Source organism: Haliotis rubra, unplaced genomic scaffold (assembly GCF_003918875.1).
Source record: "Haliotis rubra isolate DU_JTF1 unplaced genomic scaffold, ASM391887v1 Scf2227, whole genome shotgun sequence".
NCBI lineage: Eukaryota > Metazoa > Mollusca > Gastropoda > Lepetellida > Haliotidae > Haliotis > Haliotis rubra.
In genome coordinates this window covers 693-26,951 of record NW_025766256.1, presented here as the reverse complement: position 1 = coordinate 26,951, position 26,259 = coordinate 693, and the positions used below count along the sequence as shown (strand labels likewise).

General features: G+C 43.0%; 1 protein-coding gene and 1 long non-coding RNA gene across 2 annotated transcripts; both read left to right on the top strand.

The window, feature by feature from the left end:
- Positions 1 to 21,003, top strand: LOC124277532 (G-protein-signaling modulator 2-like). Its single transcript, XM_046713243.1, has 12 exons — positions 1 to 155; positions 1,540 to 1,663; positions 1,813 to 1,928; positions 2,194 to 2,456; positions 5,140 to 5,239; positions 5,353 to 5,417; positions 6,976 to 7,052; positions 10,962 to 11,111; positions 12,616 to 12,781; positions 16,334 to 16,527; positions 18,117 to 19,740; positions 20,492 to 21,003. Exons 1-11 carry the CDS (start codon positions 1 to 3, stop codon positions 18,300 to 18,302), a joined length of 1,596 nt encoding a protein of 531 aa, XP_046569199.1. The 3' UTR covers positions 18,303 to 19,740; positions 20,492 to 21,003.
- A 359-nt stretch (positions 21,004 to 21,362) lies between these two features.
- LOC124277533 lies at positions 21,363 to 22,919 on the top strand. Its single transcript, XR_006898849.1, has 4 exons — positions 21,363 to 21,483; positions 21,542 to 21,595; positions 21,759 to 22,616; positions 22,866 to 22,919. It is a non-coding gene; the product is annotated as an uncharacterized LOC124277533 (long non-coding RNA).
- The last annotated feature ends 3,340 nt before the right edge of the window (positions 22,920 to 26,259 follow it).

The window sequence follows — 26,259 nt, the reverse complement described above, 5'->3', positions numbered from 1 at the left end:
ATGAGTAACCACCAGGAAGACCAGATGGACCCCACACGTGAGACCACCAAAGACTGGATGCCCACTGCATGGACCCACCAAAAGAAGGAACTGACCCCACCAGGAGATGGCCCACCAAAGAGATGGAGAAATGGACCAGAGACCAGTGGCCCACTGTGAGACCAGGCAGCCACCAGATGTGTGGAAGGACTGTGAGATGGACCCCACTACTGTGAGATGTGGAGAGTGTTTGTAGCTGACTGTGAGATGTAGAGAGTGTGTGTAGCTCACTGTGAGATGTAGAGAGTGTGTGTAGCTCACTGTGAGATGTAGAGAGTGTGTGTAGCTCACTGTGAGATGTAGAGGTGTGTGTGTAGTGTGTGTGTGTGACTCCTGTGAGTGAGATGTAGCTCACTGTGAGATGTAGAGATTGTGTGCAGCTGACTGTAGAGATGTAGTAGTGTGTGTAGCTGACTGTGAGATGTAGAGATGTAGTGTGTGTAGCTCACTGTGAGATGTGGAGATGTGTGTGTGTGTAGCTCACTGTGAGATGTGAGTGTGTGTAGCTCCACTGTGAGATGTAGAGAGTGTGTGTAGCTCACTGTGAGATGTAGAGAGTGTGTGTAGCTGACTGTGAGATGTAGAGAGTGTGTGTGTGTAGCTCACTGTGAGATGTAGAGAGTGTGTGTAGCTCACTGTGAGATGTAGAGAGTGTGTAGCTCACTGTGAGATGTAGAGAGTGTGTGTGTAGCTGACTGTGAGATGTAGAGAGTGTGTGTAGAGAGTGTGTGTGGCAGCTCACTGCCTGTGAGATGTAGAGGGAGATTGATGTGTAGCTCACTGTGAGATGTGGGAAGTGTTGTAGCTGAGATGTAGAGAGTGTGTGTAGCTCACTGTGAGATGTAGAGAGTGTGTGTAGCTGACTGTGAGATGTAGAGAGTGTGTGTAACTCACTGTGAGATGTAGAGAGTGTGTGTAACTCACTGTGAGATGTAGAGAGTGTGTGTAGCTCACTGTGAGATGTAGAGAGTGTGTGTAGCTCACTGTGAGATGTAGAGAGTGTGTGTAGCTCACTGTGAGATGTAGAGAGTGTGTGTAGCTGACTGTGAGATGTAGAGAGTGTGTGTAGCTCACTGTGAGATGTAGAGAGTGTGTGTAGCTCACTGTGAGATGTAGAGAGTGTGTGTAGCTGACTGTGAGATGTAGAGAGTGTGTGTAACTCACTGTGAGATGTAGAGAGTGTGTGTAGCTCACTGTGAGATGTAGAGAGTGTGTGTAGCTCACTGTGAGATGTAGAGAGTGTGTGTAGCTCACTGTGAGATGTAGAGAGTGTGTGTAGCTCACTGTGAGATGTAGAGAGTGTGTGTAGCTCACTGTGAGATGTAGAGAGTGTGTGCAGCTCACTGTGAGATGTAGAGAGTGTTTGCAACTCACTGTGAGATGTAGAGAGTGTGTGTAGCTCATTATGTAGAGAGTGTGTGTAGCTCATTATGTACTGTAGTGAGAAGAGCTAGTTTGTCACAGTGTGCTCTATACTGTGGCTTTCTGATATTCCAACAGAGAAAACCTGACCATTGTGCGGGAACTGGGTGATCGGGCAGCACAGGGCCGTGCATGTGGAAACCTGGGCAACACCCACTACCTCTTGGGCAACTTCAGCCAGGCCATCAAGTTCCATGAAGAGGTGATTTCACCAGGGTGCATTCGTACTTTCTATACTGTAACGTTGACATACGACAGTTGTAGTGCTACGAGAGCTTTGTAAAACGGGGCCCAGGACACACCACTACTACTTAACTGATGTCCAGATAACTGTGTTCCTGTTTGTTCCAGAGACTGGCAATAGCTAAGGAGTTTGGAGACAAGGCAGCTGAGCGTCGGGAGTACACTAACCTGGGGAATGCACACATATTCTTGGGAGAATTTGAGATTGCAGCAGATCAATATAAGTAAGTTTCCATGTTGCGTGATATGTCTCTGCTGGACAGGTTCAGTTTGCTGGGTTCCAGGGTGGTAATGCAGCAGAGCAATATAAGTAAGTTTACATGTTGCGTGACATGTCTCTGCTGGACAGGTTCAGTTTGCTGGGTTCCAGGGTGGTAATGCAGCAGAGCAATATAAGTAAGTTTACATGTTGCGTGACATGTCTTTGCTGCACAAGTTCAGTTTGCTGGGTTCCAGGGTAATTCATGTATTAATCATCCTGTGTTTCAGGAAGAGTTTACAAATAGCGACGCAACTAGAAGACAAAGCTCTAGAGGCACAGGCCTGTTACAGCCTGGGCAACACATATACATTGCTACGTGACTATGAAAAAGCCATTGAGTACCATATGAGACATCTAGGAATTGCTCAAGAATTACATGACCGGGTCGGGGAGGGACGGGCCTGTTGGAGCCTGGGCAACGCCCACTCAGCCTTAGGGGAACATGAAGCAGCACTCAAGTTTGCAACAAAACACCTGGACATATCTCGAGGTGAGGTGACAACTTACACCACATACACTTGCTCCAGTCTCAAAGGAAATAATTGAGTTTAGATGGTAATTTCTAGATTATATTAAGAACAGGTTTCCTGGAGACATCCAAGACATGAACAAGTTTCCAGGAGACATGCAAGTCATGAACAGGTTTCTAAAAGACATCCAAGTCATGAACAGGGCCTAGATTTTCGAAGCTCTCTTAGCGCTAAGATAGTCGTAAGTGCCAAACATTAACATTAACTTACGACTATCTTAGCTAAGAGAGCTTCGAAGAGGCCCAGGTTTCTAAAACATCTAGGTCATGAACAGGTTTCTAAGAGACATCCAAGTCATGAACAGGTTTCTAAGAGACATCCAAGTCATGAACAGGTTTCTAAGAGACATCCAAGTCATGAACAGGTTTCTAAGAGACATCCAAGTCATGAACATGTAGAGTGTCTCCTGCTTGCCAGTCCGGGCCTGTCAATGCTATGAATATGTCTTCAATGATGTCCTACTACTCTTGCTAGAAATATGACCACTAGGCTACCCCACTGCCCCCATTAAGTGTGAAACAACTGATGAAATTGTGGACATTTGCGGGACCTCACATCTTCCAGTTCCAGGAAAAGGAACAATGCTTGTATTAGCTTATCCAATGTATATAGAAAGAAAATCTTCAGGGACAGAGAGAGTAAGGTTACAGTTTTCTTTCGAAAACAATAAAAGGTCTTGTTTTTTACTTCATGTATTGTCCTCCGGTGCGGATACCTAAGTCCCAACACATTCACAATGAATTTAAGCTAACCAGTTTTTTGACAACGTAATATATTTGTGATTTTATATGACGGCTAAATTTGACTACAATTGCGAGCGTTGGAAGGGAATATGTATATCCAGCTAGGGTCCATGAATGTATTGAAAGTAGTGTAAGTCCCATGGTACCTAGTATGGTGATCTACCTTCACTTGCAGATGATCTACAGTCCGTGTTTATATTGCATTGTACTGTTTAGAAATCAGCATTTTTCCTTATCTTGACTCATGCTTATTCCTTATCTCCCTTCTCCTTTCAACGGTTAAGTGGAAACGTGAATCCTTTTCAATTTCCTGCAGTGGAAAAAATCACTAGTGACGATTATGAACCTCTAAGAGACACAACTTTTGAGCTACTAACTCAAAAAACGATATTTCTCCGAGCCTTAGCTACAGCAGCAAGGATGTCTGAAATACATACACTCAACTTTGGACGAATGCGATTCGACACAGGAGAACATGCTGCAGCACACCTGGGACTAAGATGGGACTGTACAGCTAAGAATCAACTACCTGGTCAACCAGATCGTCAATTTCATGTACCAGCATTATCATCAGTGCTCGGACATCGAGACACAGAGGACTTATGCCTAGTCAGAGCTTTAAAAAATTTACTTACAACGGATTGCTACATGAAGGTGAAAGTTTAAACGTCTCTTCATCCCGTTTTCACCCGCCACGACTATTGAAGTCTCTCGAACCACAATCTCATTCTGGATCAGAGCAGTCGTTTTACGAGCCTACAAAGCAACATGTTCAGGTTTTGCGCGCCCAAACGCGCCAGATAAGTTTCCGGGTGTGATGTGTTGAAAAACACACCTTGCTTCGCGGAAACCATGTGCTGCTCGTGGGGAAGCCGTCGACGAGGGGACACGTGACTGCCCGCGGGGGGGGTCAGTTACATAGCAGAGCTTGTCAGTGTAAGACCTTATGTCACTAACATGACATTTTGGCTTTTCCTTATTATCACAACAGGACTAGAAAACTCCCTCATTGAGAAACTCACCCTGATCACACTGACTCGTTTAGGCTAGGCAACTGACCCATTGCCACCAGCAGCGAGTCCATGTCCACCTGTCTTACTTGATAAGTCAGAGCATGAATGATATAAACTCTGTTAAGTAATAGTCCTTACTTAACTTATGGGTTGCGATCTCAGTTTCGGTAATAGTCCTTACCTTAATATATGGGTTGTTTAAGATATCTAGAAATTGTAGATTACTAGATTATCTAAATCCACAAAATCTATAAGATTTAAGAGAAGGTGGTCCCCCAAATATTTCAACTAGACAACTATAAGGCCGCAAGAAGAGTTCCCAGGGGGTATGCAATCAGACTGTATTAATTGACAGCCACAGTGAATCCCAGGGGTACACCTATTCCGTCGGTTTTGATAAACAATGAGCATGAGTCAGGATAAAAATATATGTAATTTTTATGATAAAATTGATATTTTATACTTATCCTGACTCATGGGATGAACCCTCCCGGCCGTCCCCTCTCAGCATTATGGGCTTCACTGAAAGACGTAATGTGGGCTTAATTTCGGGAGAAATGATGAGAGCTAGACTCAGGTCATGTCAGACCGATTTGGCGGGCAAAGGGAGGCTACTCTTGGTAGTGATTTTACGATCGCTTCAAGGCATTGAAAAGGATTCAAGTTTCCACTCAACCGTCGAAAGGAGAAGGGAGATAAGAAATAAGCATGAGTCAGGATAAGTATAAAATATCAATTTTACCATAAAAATTACACCTCTATTGTACTAACATGTTAGCTCACCTGAACATCTCTATGGAACTAACCTGTTAGCTCACCTGAACATTGCAAGGGATGTGTGTTAACCCACTTTTATAACAGATATATGTCTGTTCCATGTTGTTTTTAGATCGGGGATGAAACAGGACAGATGACCGCAAAGATGAACCTTGTTGACCTCCGTTCTGCACTAGGCATGGCAGATCACAGCAAGGAGAACATGAACAGGTAATGATAGCACCACTTGACACAGGGAACAGTAATTTTTTGATAATATTCCAATAGATGAATGTCTGCATGGCTGTAAATAAAATTCTGATGATATCCATTAAATTTTCCAGTTCCTGTAGCGTGCTGGCCGACTTGAGAGATGCAGGAGGGAAGGATGTTAGTGATGTGGCTCTAGGTAAGATTACAGGCACTTGTTACATGGTACCTCATGCGTCTGTTCTACCACAGGCACTTGTTACATGGTACCTAATGAGTCTGTTCTGCCACTGGCACTTGTTACATGGTACCTAATGAGTCTGTTCTACCACAGGAACTTGTTACATGGTACCTAGTCAGTCTGTTCTACCACAGGCACTTGTTACATGGTACCTATTGAGTCTGTTCTACCACAGGAACTTGTTACATGGTACCTAGTCAGTCTGTTCTACCACAGGCACTTGTTACATGGTACCTAGTCAGTCTGTTCTACCACAGGCACTTGTTACATGGTACCTAATGAGTCTGTTCTACCACAGGCACTTGTTACATGGTACCTAATGATTCTGTTCTACCACAGGCACTTGTTACATGGTACCTAATGATTCCGTTCTACCACAGGCACTTGTTACATGGTACCTTATTTGTCTGTTTTACCACAGGCACTTGTTACATGGTACCTAATGATTCTGTTCTATCACAGGCACTTGTTACATGGTGCCTAATGATTCTGTTCTAACACATGCATGTGTTACATGGTACCTAATGATTCTGTTCTATCACAGGCCCTTGGTACATGGTACCTAATGATTCTGTTCTAACACAGGCACTTGTTACATGGTACCTTATTTGTCTGTTCTACCACAGGCACTTGTTACATGGTACCTTATTTGTCTGTTTTACCACAGGCACTTGTTACATGGTACCTAATGATTCTGTTCTATCACAGGCACTTGTTACATGGTACCTAATGATTCTGTTCTAACACAGGCACTTGTTACATGGTACCTTATTTGTCTGTTCTACCACAGGCACTTGTTACATGGTACCTAATGATTCTGTTCTACCACAGGCACTTGTTACATGGTACCTAATCAATCTATTCTATCGAAAGGCACTTGTTACATGGTACCTAATGATTCTGTTCTATCATAGTCATTTGTTACATGGTACTTAATGAGTCTGTTCTACCACAGGCACTTGTTACATGGTACCTAAAGAGTCTGTTCGATCACAGGCACTTGTTACATGGTACCTAATCAGTCTGTGTTACCACAGGCACTTGTTACATGGTACCTAATGCATCTGTTCTATCACAGGCACTTGTTACATGGTACCTAATGATTCTGTTCTAACACAGGCTCTTGTTACATGGTACCTAATGAGTCTGTTCTAACACAGGCTCTTGTTACATGGTACCTAATGCGTCTGTTCTACCACAAGCACTTGTTATGTGTCTGTGTTCTACCACAGCACTTGTTATGTGTCTGTGTTCTACCACAGGCTCTTGTAATGTGTTTGTGTTCTGCCACAGGCACTTGTTATGTGTCTGTGTTGTACCACAGGCCCTTGTTATTTGTCTGTGTTCTACCACAGGCTCTTGTAATGTGTCTGTGTTCTTCCACAGGCACTTGTAATGTGTCTGTGTGTTCTACCACAGGCACTTGTTATGTGTCTGTGTTCTACCACAGGCTTTTGTTGCGTGGTAACTACCATGTCTTGTTATGTTAAGGATCTTTTTATCTCTGTTGTTCCAGGACGTCGCCCAAACCGTGCACGAAGATTCAGTATGGAGAACATGGAATTAATGAAACTAACTCCAGATAAAAACAAGGTAGTTAGTTGATTTGTTAACGTTTGTTAGAACATTGCAGTGCTAATTGTGTTAAACATAGTGTAACCTTAGAATGGAGCAGTGCTGATTGTGTTAACCTCACTCAGTAAGGTAAATTACCAGATGTGTACAATTTAATTTGTCAGACAGGGAGGCTAATTGTATCAACCTAAAATAATGCTAAATATGCTGCATCTGGAACACTTAACCCTGGCAATGGAATGCTGCAATACTACGAATGGCAAAATCCAGTATTCCTTTGCATGATTATCTCGTGTTGTGGTAATGATAGCACTAGTGTTTTGAAGTTTGGATGCTTTTCACTTGTTTGGTCAATGCCAGTGTCAAATTTGCAATAACATCATCAGACATGATGCTTTACAAATTCAAAGGTATTTGTGTTCTAAATACCAGACCTGTTGCATACCCAAAAATTGATGTGTATGTACTTGCCTCGTAAAATAACTGGACATTGCAACCAGCTGTTCAGACATATCTTTCCCGATCTGGGAGTGATTTTGTTTTGAAATTACTTTTCATTGCCGATCTGACCACACATAATTTCAGCAACATTCATGAAAAGAATATTGAAGGAAATCTTGAATAAAACTATGATAATGTACTTGACAACACTGAAGAAACCTAGTGTAAGTTGAAATTGGCAGTGAACAGTTATTCTGAGATGGAAAGGATGAGCGTGTTTTTGTTTGTTACGGGTTTGTTGACATGCTAGTTCCAGGTTTGTTATGATAGTGTGTTTGTTTGTGTTATGAGCACACAGTAGTCAAATGGTAGTTCTGTATTCTGGAATACGCGTTTTGCGGGGGGTATTAAAATGGACTCCGTCCGTGCGTGCGTCCGTCCATGCACATTTGTCTTTTCCGGAGCAGAACTCTAAAACTGTTCAATATTTCTTCACCAAACTTGGCACATAGATAGATCTTGTGGTGTACTGGTGCCTTTTGGTAGTTTTGGATTTCTGAATAAAACATTTTTGGCGTTTCCATGGCAACAAGTTCGACTTAGAATGAAATTAGTGGTAGTGCTCTTTTCCGGGAGCAGAACTCTAAAACCGTTCACTATTTCTTCACCAAACTTGGCACATAGATAGGTCTGGTGGTGTAATGGTGCCTTTTGGTACTTTTGGATATCTGAATGAAATATGTTTGGCATTTCCATGGCAACAAGTGTGACATAGACTGAAATTGGTGATAGTGCTCCTTTCTGGAGCAAAACTTTAAAAACCTTTCAATACTCTCCTTCCACTTTTCTATATACACACCTAAATATTTGACATAATCATAACTCGTAGACATATTCATGAAGAGTATTTTGCCATTGCGGGGGATATTGATGACTTTGTCTTCTTGTTTATTGTTCATTGGTTTATATTGTGATTGTTGAGTAGTGTGAAGAAAATTAATATTAATTCTCTGCATTTGAAATAATGTAGCAAAGGTGACCTAAAAACATGTGGATTTTGCTATTTAAGCACACACAGCTGGTGTCGTGTTTGTTTGGCCTGAATATTTTGGTCCTCTTGATAGTATATATATTGTACCTGTACCCTGAGTAATATCAAGCTGAGGGCTGTCATCTAGAACTGTATGAAACCTTGGGGTTCTTACCTCAAGAGTTACTTTGGTAACCACCACAAGCGGCTTCAAATTGAAGGGATAAATTTTCCAGTATTGTACTTTTTGATGCTTATCAAACCTCAAATTGTGCACTTTCTCTTGTTCAAACAACCAAGGAGTTGAAACAACCTAGAACAAAGTTTTTAATCTCTTTTAACACCCATCCCAAACACACCTGAGCTCTATCTATTGTTCTTTTATTCTCTGTGAGTGAAGATGTCCTGCCTTTTAGAGACCAAGGGTGCAACTTGTTTTGGATACTCTAGAAGAATACAGGCGAAGTGTGGGCAAGGATGAACCTCACTCTTCATAGCTAACAGTCTTCATACTGGGGTGGTTCCAGGTCCAACTCAAAAGAATGAAGACAGCTGGAAGTAACATGGTTGACCGAGGCATGAGCCACTTGTGACTGTCAAGGGCAATAGATGGAGCTGGGGTGTGTTTGGGCAAGGTCTTTAAAGAGAGGCTGAAATTTTGTTCCAGGTCATTCCAACCCCATAGTTGTTGCAAGAACAAGAAAAAGTGCATTACATGAGATAAGATAGTATTTTATATATACTGATGGTAAAAAGTTAAGCAACCCCGTATGTACATGTTGATTTTCTTGCAGGTAATTAGATTTGAACCTAATGCATTTGCACATGAAAAGATGCATGAACACTTCACTCAAACACACCCAACAGAATGAGAATAGATATCATGCTGCACGTGGATAGTGAAATCCGCGAAGGCACTCGTGACTTGCACAATACAAGTTAGATGACTGGTCTTGTAAACGTCATTACACTGCAAACATTGCAGGTAACAGGATCTCGGATGCTTGACGATGGAAGATGATAGGCATGAGGGAAGCAGGCATGTTTCTGAGACAAATTTCAGGGCACTTTCACGTTAGTAAGTCAGTGGTCAGCAGGCTGTTATCCAAACACAGAGTGACATGTAATGTGAAGGACAGACCTCGTCATGGTCGACCTAGGAAGACCAGTGCACGTGACGATCGTCGTTTGGTTAGAATGGCGAAAGTTAATCCTTTTCATATTAGCAAACCAGTTACGCCAAGTGTGGAACACAAGCAACAGGCGTCAACGTTTCCCCATGAGCTAGTGAATAAACGTCTTGTGGCAGCTGGATTAACGGCTCGAAGACCCCTTAAACGCCCACGTCTTACACCTAGGCATATGCAAGACCGATTGCTCTGGGCTAGACAACGTCAAAACTGGAACATTCAAACTTGGCGACGAGTAATTTGGATGGATGAGTCACGCTACAATTTGTATGTCGCTGACGGTCGTTTACGTGTCAGACGGGCAGCCAAGGATGAGCTGATCCCAAAGTGTGTCCTTCCTACTGTCGCTGGGGGCGGCGGCTCCATAATGGTATCACTTATGACGAGAAGGTGGACATCAAGGTTGTCCAAGGAACAATGACAGGTGTAAAGTATCGCAATCAGATTATTGACAACACTGCTATTCCTTTCCTTCACGCCAATCCTGTCACAGCATTCATCTACCAAGATGTCAATGCTCGTCCACATCGTGCTATTGTTGTTCAGGAAGCCAAACAAGAGCACAGAATTGAGTCGCTTCCTTGGCCAAGTCAGAGTCCTAATCTCAACCCGATAGATGGGATGAGATCGGGAGACAAGTAAACCGTCGTGATCAACCTCTGACCAACTTACAAGAGCTTAGAAATGCTGTACTGAATGCTTGGAACAATTTACCAATGGGATTTATGCGTAATCTAGTGCTCTCTATGAGGCGAAGATGTCAGGAGGTGATAAACAGCCGAGGTGGTTACACCCATTACTGAGGGTCATTATGTCCATTTTGACTTGTCAAAACTGTGTCATCAAACAGACAAAAGTTAACAGTTTGTGCTCAACACTCACATATGTCACCTTACACTTAAAAGTTTTCCTGTGTGCCCAAACTTTGTTAGATCTTTTTTTGTCTAAAAATTACCATTTAACATCATGCAGATTAAAAGTACACCATTATGACATGGAGTTTGTCTTTTAATGATGTTTAATACCTTTGAAGTATTGGTTGATAGAGATCCACCAATATGTGTGTCATCATCAAGTGTTGGCAGTGAAAATGGTACTTCACGTTCCATAACGTTTGAAAATTATGGGGTTGCTTGACTTTTTACAATCAGTATATATACAAGAGTATTTTATACATATATTAAGAGTTTTTTCAAAGTGTATATACAGAGGCCCTTGCCAAGGTTGAAAATCTTTAATCCATGTCTCATGATCACTGTTAACCAGCAGCAGAATGTTGCCAAGGGTGCTGGAGGAGCTCGGCCCAAGGTACAGAAGTCTGCCAGCATTGCCACGGAGATGTCCATGGACACGCCCAGGGCTAAGGCAGCAATTGTTCGCCCAAAAACTGCAGATTCCGCGATCCAAGAAGAAAAGGTGAAAATCCACAAGCTATCTGTTACAACAGTAGCTGTCAGGTCGTTGAAGGTGTGACCTGTTGGCTTATGTCCCTACAACAGGTGTGAACACCAACTAGCCTGAAGGTTGTGTATAGAACCACCTGGTGTCCTAAAGGTGTGAACACCAACTAGCCTGAAGGTTGTGTATAGAACCACCTGGTGTCCTGAAGGTGTGACTGCCTTGCGGCTCGACAATACAATTTGGCTTGATTGTTTGAACACCTGCTGGGTTGCCGGTATGAATGCTTAGGCCATGACTCTTGAGTACCTGGTGCCTTGACTGAGTGAATGCCTGGTTGCTTGACCGTGAACCCCAAGGTAGCTTGAAGTTATGTCATCTTCTTGGCTTTAAGGAGTGAACACCTAGTGGTTTGAAAGTGTGACTGCCTGGTGGCTTGACAAAGTGACCACCTGGTGGCTTAACAAAGTGATCATCCGGTGGCTTGACAAAGTGATCACCTGGTGGCTTGACAAAGTGACTGCCTGGTGGCTTGACAAACTGACTGCCTTGTGACTTGACAAAGTGATAGCCTGGTGCCTTGACAAAGTGATCGCCTGGTGGCTTGACAAAGTGATCGCCTGGTGCCTTGACAAATTGATCGCCTGGTGCCTTGACAAAGTGACCACCTGGTGGCTTGAAGGTGTGACTGCCAGATGACTGGACAAATTAATCGCCTGTTGGCTTGACAAAGTGACTGCCTGGTGGCTTGAAGGTGCGACTACCAGATAGCTGGACAAAGTGATCACCTGGTGGCTTGACAAAGTGATCGCCTGGTGGCTTGATAAGTGACTGCCTGGTGGCTTGAAAGTGTGACTACCAGTTTGCTTGACAAAGTGAATGCCTGGTGGTTTGACAAAGTGACTCTCTGGTGGCTTGACAAATGAACGCATGGTGTCTTGAATTTGTGACTAGCTGGTGGCTTGACAAAGTCAGCCCCTGGTGGCTTGGAGGTTTGAAGTACAAAGTGATCGCCTGGTGACTTGACAAAGTGACTGCCTGGTGGCTTGAAGGTGTGACTACCAGATAGCTGGACAAAGTGATCACCTGGTGGCTTGACAAAGTGATCGCCTGGTGGCTTGACAAATGACTGCTTGGTGGCTTGAAAGTGTGACTACCAGTTTGCTTGACAAAGTGAATGCCTTGTGGTTTGACAAAGTGACTCTCTGGTGGCTTGACAAATGAACGCCTGGTGTCTTGAATTTGTGACTAGCTGGTGGCTTGACAAAGTCAGCACATGGTGGCTTGGAGGTATGAAGTCTTAAAGGCGTGAACACATGACTGCTTGCAGATGTGAATATGTAGTAGCTAAAGGTGTGAATGCCAGGTGTCTTGACACCTCGTAGCTTGGAATAGAAAGGCATTGTGTATTGTCTGTGAATGCCTAGGAGCTTGAAGTATAACTGCCTTGTAGGTTGAATGTATGAATACATGAACACCTTCTATACACACTCACTCACTCACTCTGTTGTTGCTGTTTCAGGATGAGAATTCTGATGACGACAGCTTCTTTGATCTCCTCAGTCGGTTCCAGAGTCGAAGGATAGATGACCAGAGATGTTCCTTTCGTCTGTCAGAACCGACACCTGCCACACCTTCCACCCCCGCCACCCAACCTCAACCCAACGGTCAATCCCTGTCCTCACAAGGTGAAAGCATAGAGTCTCTACTGAACAAACACATAATTTTGTTCCAATTTGTTTGAGCTAAACTCTTATGTAATTGTTTTGGGTCAGATGTGAGTTTCACGAGTGCCACAGTACCTGGTTTTCTTGACTATTTGCTTGACTGAAAGATGTTCTTATATCTGATGTACCTGCTATACCTGACCGCCTCAAGTGGTGTGTAGTGGTTAGAGTGTCCGCCCGAGGAGGAAGGTCGCGGGTTCGATCCCCGACCGCGGCCATACCAAAAGATCTAAAATATGGTACTTGTTGGTCCCTGCCTGGCCCTCGGCATTAATGGGTACAACAAGGACTGGTCGTCTCGGAGTCAGTATAATGTGTCTGAGTGGGATATTCATGCTTCACTGCGGCATGGTATCTCAGTGGGCTAGCACTATAAAACCAGCTTCAGTCTGGGCTAGTACAAGCAGCTGCACATACACATACACATGCATGCACGCCGTCATATGAGCGAAATATTCTCAAGCACGACGTTAAACCCAATTCCACCACCACCACCACCACCACCTGCTATACCTGTGAAGGATATTTCAACCTATAGCTGGATTAGATATAAGATCAATGCCAGTCAACATGGAAGTAATGAAGCATACAGCTCTATGGATGACATCTTCTTGTTTATTGCATAGACCGACATGTTGGTGTAGATTCTTACTCCGTTATCAAGTTAAAAGAATCTACGTTGAAACGTCTGAGTACTGTTGTTTGGTAGTTTGACAGTTTTACATGAAGTCATGGTGATACATGCTTTAGTTTTACATGAAGTCATGGTGGTACATACTTTAGTTTTACATGAAGTCATGGTGGTACATACTTTAGTTTTACATGAAGTCATGGTGGTACATACTTTAGTTTGACATGAAGTCATGGTGGTACATACTTTAGTTTGACATGAAGTCATGGTGGTACTTACTTTAGTTTGACATGAAGTCATGGTGGTACTTACTTTAGTTTGACATGAAGTCATGGTGGTACTTACTTTAGTTTGACATGAAGTCATGGTGGTACATACTTTAGTTTTACATGAAGTCATGGTGGTACATACTTTAGTTTTACATGAAGTCATGGTGGTACATACTTTAGTTTTACATGAAGTCATGGTGGTACATACTTTAGTTTTACATGAAGTCATGGTGGTACTTACTTTAGTTTTACATGAAGTCATGGTGGTACTTACTTTAGTTTTACATGAAGTCATGGTGGTACATACTTTAGTTTTACATGAAGTCATGGTGGTACATACTTTAGTTTTACATGAAGTCATGGTGGTACATACTTTAGTTTTACATGAAGTCATGGTGGTACATACTTTAGTTTTACATGAAGTCATGGTGGTACATACTTTAGTTTTACATGAAGTCATGGTGGTACATACTTTAGAAATGATTAGTATGATTTGGAGAGGTCTTGGTATTCATGACTGGAATTTCAACCTGGTTACATGAGCCTTGGTTGATCTCCAAAGACACCAGACTTCAAATTGGAAAACAAGGTTAAAACAAATTTGCAATTTAATTCATGAAAATTTGATCCATTTTCCATTGGTATATGAAGACAGCGATTACCTCAATACCTGTCATTCATCCTCGTTGTGTCTGATACCAAGGTCACATTCGTATTCGAGATAGAGCATTGATATTAAACAGTGTATGAAGACTTTATATTAGAATGACAACCTAACTATGAATATTTCTGTGGGAGAACAAAGTCTTTGAAAGGCATTAAGAAGTTGGAAGAATGTGACACGTTTTATGGATGACAACTTTTGTGTAGAGTATATATATTAGGGTTGGGGAATGTAGAAAGATAGCGATGTAATGATGAAACCAGTAAGAATGACAGGTGTGGGTGGTGGTGGTGTTCAATTATTGTGACGCAAGCAGTCCTATGTTCACGTGATACCACTTTACATATTTAACCACCATTACTAGACACAGAAATATGGAAAGATCAGTTACTTGTTCAAATAGTTGTACAAAGTCCCGCTGCTATCACTGCCTATTGCCTGAAACTGAATCTGCAAGTTGATTTGCATAAAACAAATTGAAGTCCAATGATTTCTTCCTATAAAAAGTGCCGATAATAGCAGATTCTTCTTACATGTAAGGAAAGAGTAGCATCTCAGCATATCAGAAGGATATCGAACTGCTCTAGTGTGAATCCTCACCAAGCAAGGAAGGATCCTATCCTCTAAAGCTCACTATGATTCATTTGAGATTTAGGATATTCTTGGCTGAAATGGTCGACCATGGTACACCATAGTCTTTTTACCATGGTCAACCATGGTCTGTGAACATGGTATACCAAGATATACCATGGTCTTTTACATGCTCATTTCAGCTGGGTGTCAACCTAATGGGATCTATCAGTCACTATAGACTATATACGTCATCCACTGGAACCTATGGAAGCAGTGTGTTATAGCTATATGCCTTGAATCTCTTGCAAATAAGTAGAAGACTGCCTTGACGCTGTACCAAGCCTTATGTGGGATTCAACACTGCAGTGTTAGAGGGATGTATTCTTTAGAATTACGAATATATAATAGATAGGTCAAAATATCGTCGAAAATGTGTGACATTGTGTCTTTTAAGAATAAGGTCCTCGGTAATTAGTAGGGGATGGATGGGTCTGCCTCAACCTTAAGCGCCCATTTCTGGTGTCCCCCTCCGTGATATTGCTGGAATATTGCTAAAAGCGACGTAAAACCATACTCACTCACTCACTCAACCTTAAGCGTTAGAGGTAGTATTCTAAAGATAATTTTCACTGTTGATAACACTGGAGGCATATGCACTCACTTTAGCTTCCTGTTGATGCAATAAAAGCCTTATTATCCCTTACGACTTGCCTGAAATCGATACTTGAAACTTCGAGGCAAACAGCTTCCAAACAGAGAACACTTGCCATATATGGAATGTAAACAATTGCTCTCTACATCGAAAACTGTTGCACGCAGTGTTGTTGGTGTTTACTGAACTGGTTTCAATCACACGTTGTGCGAACGATATTCATAAAGAGCGTTCCAAGGGACATAACTCTGTGAGGTTCACTTGAAATAATGTTCGGCCGGTAGAGGGGGTGAGAGTCAATTTAATTTAATATTGTAATCTAAATACGTAAATTTTAAAAAAATAAATTATATGGTATCTTCCCTCAGGACTGATAGTTATTATTATTGAGAGAAATGCATTATGTATTTTAAGAGAAGTGAGGTGTGACATTGTGCCTTTAAAGTACCCCAAAAATGTGAGGTTTTCCAGAGCTTCTGCTAGGGGAGATAACTCTGTGAATAGCATTTGGTAAATCACAGGGAAGAAGGGCGAACACAGTCCTTGAAGTTTTTTTTTATTGAGGTCAACCTGTGAATTCTGAAATAAGTTTCAAGAAAAAAAGCAATCAAGTGCTAATGGTAACATTCTGAGAATTATTACCATTGTTGATAAATTTCAAATTCCCCTTGTTTATCATGTGATTAGTTGGTGAAGTAAGAAGAAATTTACTTACCCATTGCAGTTGCCTCCCCTGGCACAGATGATTTCCTGGACATGGTGGCAGGCATCCAGGGATCACGCATGAACGATCAGCGAGCAGAGTGTCCCTCATTTCCCGGCCTCAGTTCACAGGCTGTCATTGGTCAGTTACTCCAGCAGAAGTCTGACGACACGGTCCCAGATGACAACTTCTTTGAAATGCTGATGAGATGTCAGGTTAGAACTGTCTTTTGTATTTCAAAGGTATTCAGACACATGGAAGTGCACTTAGATTTTGTAGTTTCGCTGAGCATAGACACCCAGGGATATCGCATATATCTCCATAATTTTCTTCTGAAATACTTTTTGACACTAAATCAAGGTCCAAGTGAGGCCTAGAACATGAAGGATACATGTTGTAAATATCATTCATACTGGGTGTCAGGAAACGTTAGCAGAAGTGCAGTAAGTGAGATAGAAGTGCACTAAGTGAGATAGAAGTGCAGTAAGTGAGATAGAAGTGCAGTGAGATAGAAGTGCAGTAAGTGAGATAGAAGTGCAGTAAGTGAGATAGAAGTGCACTAAGTGAGATAGAATGCATTAAGTGAGATAGAAGTGCAGTAAGTGAGACAGAAGTGTACTAAGTGAGATAGAAGTGCAGTAAGTGAGATAGAAGTGTACTAAGTGAGATAGAAGTGCAGTAAGTGAGATAGAAGTGCAGTAAGTGAAACAGAAGTGCAGTTAGTGAGATGGAAGTGTACTAAGTGAGATAGAAGTGCAGTAAGTGAGATAGAAGTGTACTAAGTGAGATAGAAGTGCAGTAAGTGAGATAGAAGTGCACTAAGTGAGATAGAATGCACTAAGTGAGATAGAAGTGCAGTAAGTGAGATAGAAGTGCACAAGGTGAGATTGAAGTGCACTAAGTGAGATAGAAGTGCACAAAGTGAGATAGAAGTGCAGTAAGTGAGAAACCAGTGTACTAAGTGAGATAGAAGTGCAGTAAGTGAGATAGAAGTGCAGTAAGTGAGACAGAAGTGCAGTTAGTGAGATAGAAGTGTACTAAGTGAGATAGAAGTGCAGTAAGTGAGATAGAAGTGCAGTAAGTGAGATAGAAGTGTACTAAGTGAGACAGAAGTGCAGTAAGTGAGATAGAAGTGCAGTAAGTGAGATAGAAGTGCACTAAGTGAGATAGAAGTGCAGTAAGTGAGATAGAAGTGCAGTAAGTGAGATAGAAGTGCAGTAAGTGAGATAGAAGTGCAGTAAGTGAGATAGAAGTGCACTAAGTGAGATAAAATATGTCTTTAAAATATAGAATTTGTAAGAAATACATAATTTTGGGCACCTTAATTTAACAGACTGGTCAAGCAGGACAGGTATTGGGTACCTTAATTAAACAGAGAGGTCAAGTGAGAGAGGTATTGGGTACTTTTATTAAACAGAGAGGTCAAGTGGAGAGAGGCATTGGTACCTTAATTAAACAGAGAGGTCAAGCAAGACAGGTATTGGGTACCTTAATGAAATAGAGAGGTCAAGTGAGAGAGGTATTGGGTACCTTAATTAAACAGAGAGGTCAAGTGAGAGAGGTATTGGGTACCTTAATTAAACAGAGAGGTCAAGTGAGAGAGGTATTGGGTACCTTAATTAAACAGAGAGGTCAAGCAAGACAGGTATTGGGTACCTTAATGAAATAGAAAGGTCAAGCAAGACAGGTATTGGGTACCTTAATTAGATAGAGAGGTCAAGTGGTATAAATGGACTCCTTATTACCATTGTGTGTGGTTAGGATTGATAGTGGACAACATAACTATGGGCTCCTCTCTCAACAGGCATCTCGCTTGGAGGACCAGAGAAGTGCTCTGCCCCAGCGGCCAGCCGCTCCCACCGTGCCCGACGAAGACTTCTTCAACCTGATCCAGCGTGTGCAATCCAGTCGACTAGAGGAGCAACGCACATCCATGCCAGCAGACTCAAAGCCAAACTCAGATTCATCCAGGAAAAGCAAGAAGAAGTGACAGTGTTGACAGTTGTGTGTGAGAGTGCAGGGCTGGTTCATACAGTTGACGGTCATGCTCAACACTGCCCCGGGGCACCTGCAACACATCTGCCTGACAGTTTACATGACACAAGTCATTATCTGCCTCATTGTGTGCCAGTGAACAATCAGATGTGCATATTCTATCCATAAACAATTTTGTCTATATGTCGTTTTCAGCTGAACATATTATCTGCAATCCTAGCATACATTGTTACCTTACATGTGGAGCTCAACGATGACTCTTGATATCAATATGCCATTTATCTTTAGCAGCTTCATTACTAGCAGTAGTTCATTGGGAAAATATAGCTTGAACAGATCTTTCCATTTGACTCGGCGAGTTACCTCCCTTGTAGATGACGCCTCCCTTCCTCAGACTGAAACAAACAATTACCTCCCCTTGCAAGCTGATGGAGATGGATTTTGTATGTATCCATTACATCAGTGTCATGAGGGGCTCGGGTGTTTGGATGTACCATATTTTCTTGAGTATAATGCACACCCAAACATAATGCACAACCCCACTAGGAAATTCAGTAGTTTAAAAAAAATAGATTTCGAGTATTATGTAAAGAAAAAGCTACATTGTATCCCTTCAGCAAATTCAGGGATAAACAAACAGGTATCATAAATCTTGGTTAAAAGTATTTAAAATTTGAGATAAAATCTCTCTTGACATAATGATTTACCATTGATATTATATCTCCCGTTCTGCTGGAAGTTTGTGTACTTGCAGAGATTAAGAAGTGTTTCCTCAAGATCTAAGCCGAAAAAAAAGCAATCTGCTGTGCAGGTTTTCTCTTAATCTGCTGAAGAATCATTTATAACATACTCAATCAAATAACTTCGAACAATTTAGTCGCAGTGATCAGAAGAATTATACCTGAGCTATTATTTTATCAGGAATATTGTGTTCCAATATTGAATTTTAGTTCCAAGTTTGAATAAATATTTTTTAATGATAATATGCATAGCTCTTTGGTACAGCTGATTGCATGGGTCAGACATTGTGTATCTCTGTAACTACTTGTCAAGTACTTCTGGGTCTCTCTTCCTCGGCGACTGCCAAACATTTGTGTACATATGTGCATTATACTTGGGAAAATAAGGTACTCCACAAACCTTTGTAGCCTTGCTGGTCTGAGAGGTGAGACCCTGCATGAAGTTCAAGAACCCTGGACAGAAATGTAGCAGTTGTAAAGATGTTGCAGGGAAGCTAACGTTGCCATACTGGAGATTTTAACAAATCAGGAAATATAATTCTTATGGAAGGTTTGGATATTCACGTTATTCATGGTTAGTGTGTCTATCTCCGGTTAAAAGTTATGTTTTCCTTTCTTTATCTTTAACAAAGTGTGTGTGAAGACCATCTCACCAACACTGTTGGTGTGTGTGAAGACCATCTCACAACACTGGTGTGTGTGTGTGAAGACCATCTCACAACACTGTTGGTGTGTGTGAAGACCATCTCACAACACTGTTGGTGTGTGTGAAGACCATCTCACAACACTGTTGGTGTGTGTGTGTGAAGACCATCTCACAACACTGTTTGGTGTGTGTGAAGACCATCTCACAACACTGTTTGGTGTGTGTGAAGACCATCTCACAACACTGTTTGGTGTGTGTGAAGACCATCTCACAACACTGGTGTGTGTGAAGACCATCTCACCAACTCTGGTGTGTGTGAAGACCATCTCACCAACACTGTTGGTGTGTGTGAAGACCATCTCACCAACACTGTTGGTGTGTGTGAAGACCATCTCACCAACACTGTTGGTGTGTGTGAAGACCATCTCACCAACACTGTTGGTGTGTGTGAAGACCATCTCACCAACACTATTTGGTGTGTGTGAAGACCATCTCACCAACACTGTTTGGTGTGTGTGAAGACCATCTCACAACACTGGTGTGTGTGAAGACCATGTCACCAACACTGTTTGGTGTGTGTGAAGACCATCTCTCAACACTGTTTGGTGTGTGTGAAGACCATCTCACCAACACTGGTGTGTGTGTGAAGACCATCTCTCCAACACTGTTTGGTGTGTGTGAAGACCATCTCACAACACTGTTTGGAATTGATGTGTTAAAATCAGTTACTGCAAAGAGCGTGTGTGAAGACGAGAATAGATGCAATGATATCCTGACCTTGTGGATTTGACCTGGCAGTGTACGCTGCAAAGAATATACTGGGTAATATTGGAGGAGGGAGGGGTGAGGGGGTCCAAGGCAGCCTCCCAGGCAGCACCCACACAGTACAAACAGTTGCAATTAGATGTCTTGCAGTCAGTTAGACTTACTGTCAAAACATTTGCCATACAAAAGTGCATTACCCAGAGTTTACATTGGCTCAAATATGAAGATCATTTTCTTAAACATTCTATTGCTGAAGATATTTTGAGACATTTGAATGACCTCTTTTAACTTTGATGGCTATAATAATGATCTCCGTTGCATTTGATAAGTCCTACTTGACATTCATGACACATGGTTCAAAGCTGAGTCCGGTCTGAGATGAATGGGTTGTCAAAAAATGGGTCATCCAGCACTGTCTAAACCAAAAATCACTAAGTATGGTCAGCCAGCACTTTGTGAACCAACCTTGACTTAATGTGGTCAGCCAGCACTGTGTGAACCAAACTTCACATAGTATGGTTGCCAAAACTGTGTAAGCCAACCTTCTGACTAGACACACCCAATGAAAGTCTGACTGTAGACACACCCAGTGAAAGTCTGGCTGTAGACACACCCAGTGAAGGCCTGGCTGTAGACACACCCAGTGAAGGACTGGCTGTAGACACACCCAGTGAAGGTCTGGCTGTAGACACACCCAGTGAAGGCCTGGCTGTAGACACACCCAGTGAAGGCCTGGCTGTAGACACACCCAGTGAAAGTCTGGCTGTAGACACACCCAGTGAAGGCCTTGCTGTAGACACACCCAGTGAAAGTCTGACTGTAGACACACCCAGTGAAGGTCTGACTAGACACACGCAGTGAAAGTCAGACTGTAGACACACCCAGTGAAAGTCTGGCTGTAGACGCACCCAGTTAAGGCCTGGCTGTAAACACACCCAGTGAAGGCCTGGCTGTAAACACACCCAGTGAAGGCCTGGCTGTAGACACACCCAGTGAAGGCCTGGCTGTAGACACACCCAGTGAAAGTCTGACTGACTGTAGACACACACAGTGAAAGTCTGGCTGTAGACACACCCAGTGAAGGTCTGGCTGTAGATACACCCAGTGAAGGCCTGGCTGTAGACACACCCAGTGAAGGTCTGGCTGTAGACACATCCAGTAAAAGTCTGACTGTAGACACACCCAGTGAAAGTGTGGCTGTAGACACAACCAGTGAAGGCCTGGCTGTAGACACACTCAGTGAAAGTCTGACTGTAGACACACCCAGTGAAAGTCCGACTGTAGACACACCCAGTGAAAGTCTGGCTGTAGACACACCCAGTGAAAGTCTGGCTGTAGACACACCCAGTGAAAGTCTGACTGTAGACACACCCAGTGAAGGCCTGGCTGTAGACACATCCAGTGAAGGTCTGGCTGTAGACACACCCAGTGAAAGTCTGACTGTAGACACACCCAGTTAAAGTCTGGCTGTAGAGACACCCAGTGAAAGTCTGGCTGTAGACACACCCAGTGAAGGCCTGACTGTAGACACACCCAGTGAAGGTCTGACTGTAGACACACCCAGTGAAGGCCTGGCTGTAGACACACCCAGTGAAGGCCTGGCTGTAGACTCAACCAGTGAAGGCCTGGCTGTAGACACACCCTGTGAAGGCCTGGCTGTAGAAACACCCAGTGACAGCTGCATCATGGGAGAGAGTAGATTGGGTAAGGTTGTGTTATATTTGTACATGTTGTTGGTGTGTTATGTACTGTATGTCATTACATTTGTAAATATAGAGCATTCACTGTGAATTTATCTTATGCATTGTAGATACAACTTTGATTTTAATTCTGTTAAGTTTTATTTAAGAATCAAGTAACTTTGTTCAAACGAATATCATGTATGAAGTCCCAATTTTTAGTGTGCCAAACTGTAAGATATGAGAAACCAGTTTTTCAAGACCATCATGAAGCCCCCTGTGGCTCACTGGTCTGTCCGACTAATTCAGTTTGGTTTAATAAAGAATGTGTGAGGTCTGACATACAGACATGGGAAAATACAGGGTAAGGTTAGACACTGAGGGAAATGACTTGGCTGTAGGCTGACACTGTTCCACACATCAGGGGTTCAGCCATTTCAGCTGTTCGTTGACGTGGTCCTCATGCCTAGTTATCTGAGGTAGCACACTTGGCTGTTGGTTGACGTGGTCCTCATGCCTTGTTATCTGAGATATGACATGTGGCTGTTGGTTGATGTGTCCAAGTCTAGTTATCTGAGGAACCACCATTGGCTGTTGGTTGACGTGGTCATCATGCCTAGTTATCTGAGATATGACATGTGGCTGTTGGTTGATGTGTCCAAGTCTAGTTATCTGAGGAACCACCATTGGCTGTTGGTTGACGTGGTCATCATGCCTAGTTATCTGAGGTACCACCCTTGGCTGTTGGTTGACGTGGTCATCATGCCTAGTTATCTGAGGTACCACCCTTGGCTGTTGGTTGATGTGGTCATCATGCCTAGTTATCTGAGGTACCACCCTTGGCTGTTGGTTGATGTGGCCCTCATGCCTAGTTATCTGAGGTAGCACACTTGGCGGTTGGTTGACGTGGTCATCATGCCTAGTTATCTGAGATATGACATGTGGCTGTTGGTTGATGTGTCCAAGTCTAGTTATCTGAGGAACCACCATTGGCTGTTGGTTGACGTGGTCATCATGCCTAGTTATCTGAGGTACCACCCTTGGCTGTTGGTTGACGTGGTCATCATGCCTAGTTATCTGAGGTACCACCCTTGGCTGTTGGTTGACGTGGTCATCATGCCTAGTTATCTGAGGTACCACCCTTGGCTGTTGGTTGACGTGGTCATCATGCCTAGTTATCTGAGGTACCACCCTTGGCTGTTGGTTGACGTGGTCATCATGCCTAGTTATCTGAGGTACCACCCTTGGCTGTTGGTTGACGTGGTCATCATGCCTAGTTATCTGAGGTACCACCCTTGGCTGTTGGTTGACGTGGTCATCATGCCTAGTTATCTGAGGTACCACCCTTGGCTGTTGGTTGACGTGGTCATCATGCCTAGTTATCTGAGGTACCACCCTTGGCTGTTGGTTGATGTGGCCCTCATGCCTAGTTATCTGAGGTACCACCCTTGGCTGTTGGTTGACGTGGTCATCATGCCTAGTTATCTGAGATATGACATGTGGGTGTTGGTTGATTTGTCCAAGTCTAGTTATCTGAGGTACCAAACTTGGCTGTTGGTTGATGTGGCCCTCATGCCTAGTTATCTGAGGTACCACACTTGGCTGTTGGTTGATGTGGTCATCGTGCCTAGTTATCTGAGATATGACATGTGGGTGTTGGTTGATTTGTCCAAGTCTAGTTATCTGAGGTACCAAACTTGGCTGTTGGTTGATGTGGCCCTCATGCCTAGTTATCTGAGGTACCACACTTGGCTGTTGGTTGACGTGGTCATCATGCCTAGTTATCTGAGATATGACATGTGGCTGTTGGTTGATTTGTCCAAGTCTAGTTATCTGAGGTACCAAACTTGGCTGTTGGTTGATGTGGCCCTCATGCCTAGTTAACAAAGGTACCACCCTTGGCTGTTGGTTGATGTGGTCATCATGCCTAGTTATCTGAGATATGACATGTGGGTGTTGGTTGATTTGTCCAAGTCTAGTTATCTGAGGTACCAAACTTGGCTGTTGGTTGATGTGGCCCTCATGCCTAGTTATCTGAGGTACCACACTTGGCTGTTGGTTGACGTGGTCATCATGCCTAGTTATCTGAGATATGACATGTGGCTGTTGGTTGATGTGTCCAAGTCTAGTTATCTGAGGTACCAAACTTGGCTGTTGGTTGATGTGGCCCTCATGCCTAGTTATCTGAGTGCCACCACACTTGGCTGTTGGTTGACGTGGTCATCATGCCTAGTTATCTGAGATATGACATGTGGCTGTTGGTTGATTTGTCCAAGTCTAGTTATCTGAGGTACCAAACTTGGCTGTTGGTTGATGTGGCCCTCATGCCTAGTTAACAAAGGTACCACCCTTGGCTGTTGGTTGATGTGGTCATCATGCCTAGTTATCTGAGGAACCACCATTGGCTGTTGGTTGATGTGGCCTCATGCCTAGTTATCTGAGGTATCACACTAGACTGTTGGTTGATGTGGTCATCATGTCTAGTTAACAAAGGTACCACCCTTGGCTGTTGGTTGATGTGGCCTCATGCCTAGTTATCTGAGATATGACATGTGGCTGTTGGTTGATTTGTCCAAGTCTAGTTATCTGAGGTACCAAACTTGGCTGTTGGTTGATGTGGCCCTCATGCCTAGTTAACAAAGGTACCACCCTTGGCTGTTGGTTGATGTGGTCATCATGCCTAGTTATCTGAGGAACCACCATTGGCTGTTGGTTGATTTGGCCTCATGCCTAGTTATCTGAGGTATCACACTAGACTGTTGGTTGATGTGGTCATCATGTCTAGTTAACAAAGGTACCACCCTTGGCTGTTGGTTGATGTGGTCATCATGCCTAGTTATCTGAGGAACCACCCTTGGCTGTTGGTTGATGTGGCCCTCATGCCTAGTTATCTGAGGTACCACCCTTGGCTGTTGGTTGATGTGGTTCTCATGCCCAGCTATCTGAGGTACCACACTTGGCTGTTGGTTGATGTGGTCATCATGCCTAGTTATCTGAGGTACCACACTAGGCTGTTGGTTGATGTTGTCATCATGTCTAGTTATCTGAGGTACCACCCTTGGCTGTTGGTTGATGTGGTCATCATGCCTAGTTATCTGAGGTACCACACTTAGCTGTTGGTTGATGTGGTCATCATGCCTAGTTATCTGAGGTACCACACTGGACTGTTGGTTGATGTGGCCAAGTCTAGCTATCTGAGGTACCACACTAGACTGTTGGTTGATGTGGTCATCATGCCTAGTTATCTGAGGAACCACACTAAACTGTTGGTTGATGTCATCAGATCATTGGCCTACAGCCATGTATGGTTTGAATTCTAGATTCCAGATGGGTATGAGTGTTGGTTTGTCTGTACCATACCTATGCTCTGTGATTATGTTTAAGTGGTAAACACACTAAACTGTCAACCTGTAACATGGCTGATATTCTGTTAATGATATCATTAGACTCAACTCACTCACTCACTCACTTGAGGTTTGATGAATGTACCATAGTACTAAGAGCAGCTTTAAGGCCTGTTGAGTTCAGGTGCTATTTATGGTTTGGAAAGATTGCAAAGCGCGTTGTCTTTCATTTGATTGCCTTTATACATAAAGCATTGTGAAGTACAAGTCTAGTTAGTAGTGATCTCTTGAATGAGTGTCCTGGAGGTACAGTGGTTGTTTGGAGAGAAGTCGAGGACATACTTACAATGTCATTTAGAAAGTGGTCAAATGTAACCTATGTAATATTTAGGATTACACTATCTCTGTAAAATACAGATTGTTGTGCTTTCTTAGGTTTAGTCCCATCCAGGATTCAAACCCACACAACACACAATGTCAGCGATGTAACCCTACCAGCCACCACGGCTGGGTTGGAATCCTGGATGTGACTCAACCTAACAAAAGTGCTTGAATTTGTAATTAACTGAGAAAGTGTAATCCCAAATACAACATATGTTGCAATTACCATGTTTGTAGATATTTGCCTTGAAAGCCTGATAGTGTACTTGTATCTAGAAATTGACAATTACGTTTCCTCAAGTGAGGCAGAGGTATGCAAGATAGCATGGGTGTGTGGAGAGATGGACACAGGCAGAGGTATGCCCTAAGAAAACATCCCTGATCACTGAAAGGAGGT

What these genes read in the sequence shown, in the direction of transcription:
- LOC124277532 (XM_046713243.1), top strand. Translation starts at nt 1, where the DNA reads ATGAGTAACCACCAGGAAGACCAGATGGACCCCACACGTGAGACCACC. An exon ending in CCAGAGACCAGTGGCCCACT is followed by an intron (nt 156 to 1,539) that starts GTGAGACCAGGC and finishes ATATTCCAACAG; the next exon opens with AGAAAACCTGACCATTGTGC. An exon ending in CCGCGATCCAAGAAGAAAAG is followed by an intron (nt 11,112 to 12,615) that starts GTGAAAATCCAC and finishes TTGCTGTTTCAG; the next exon opens with GATGAGAATTCTGATGACGA.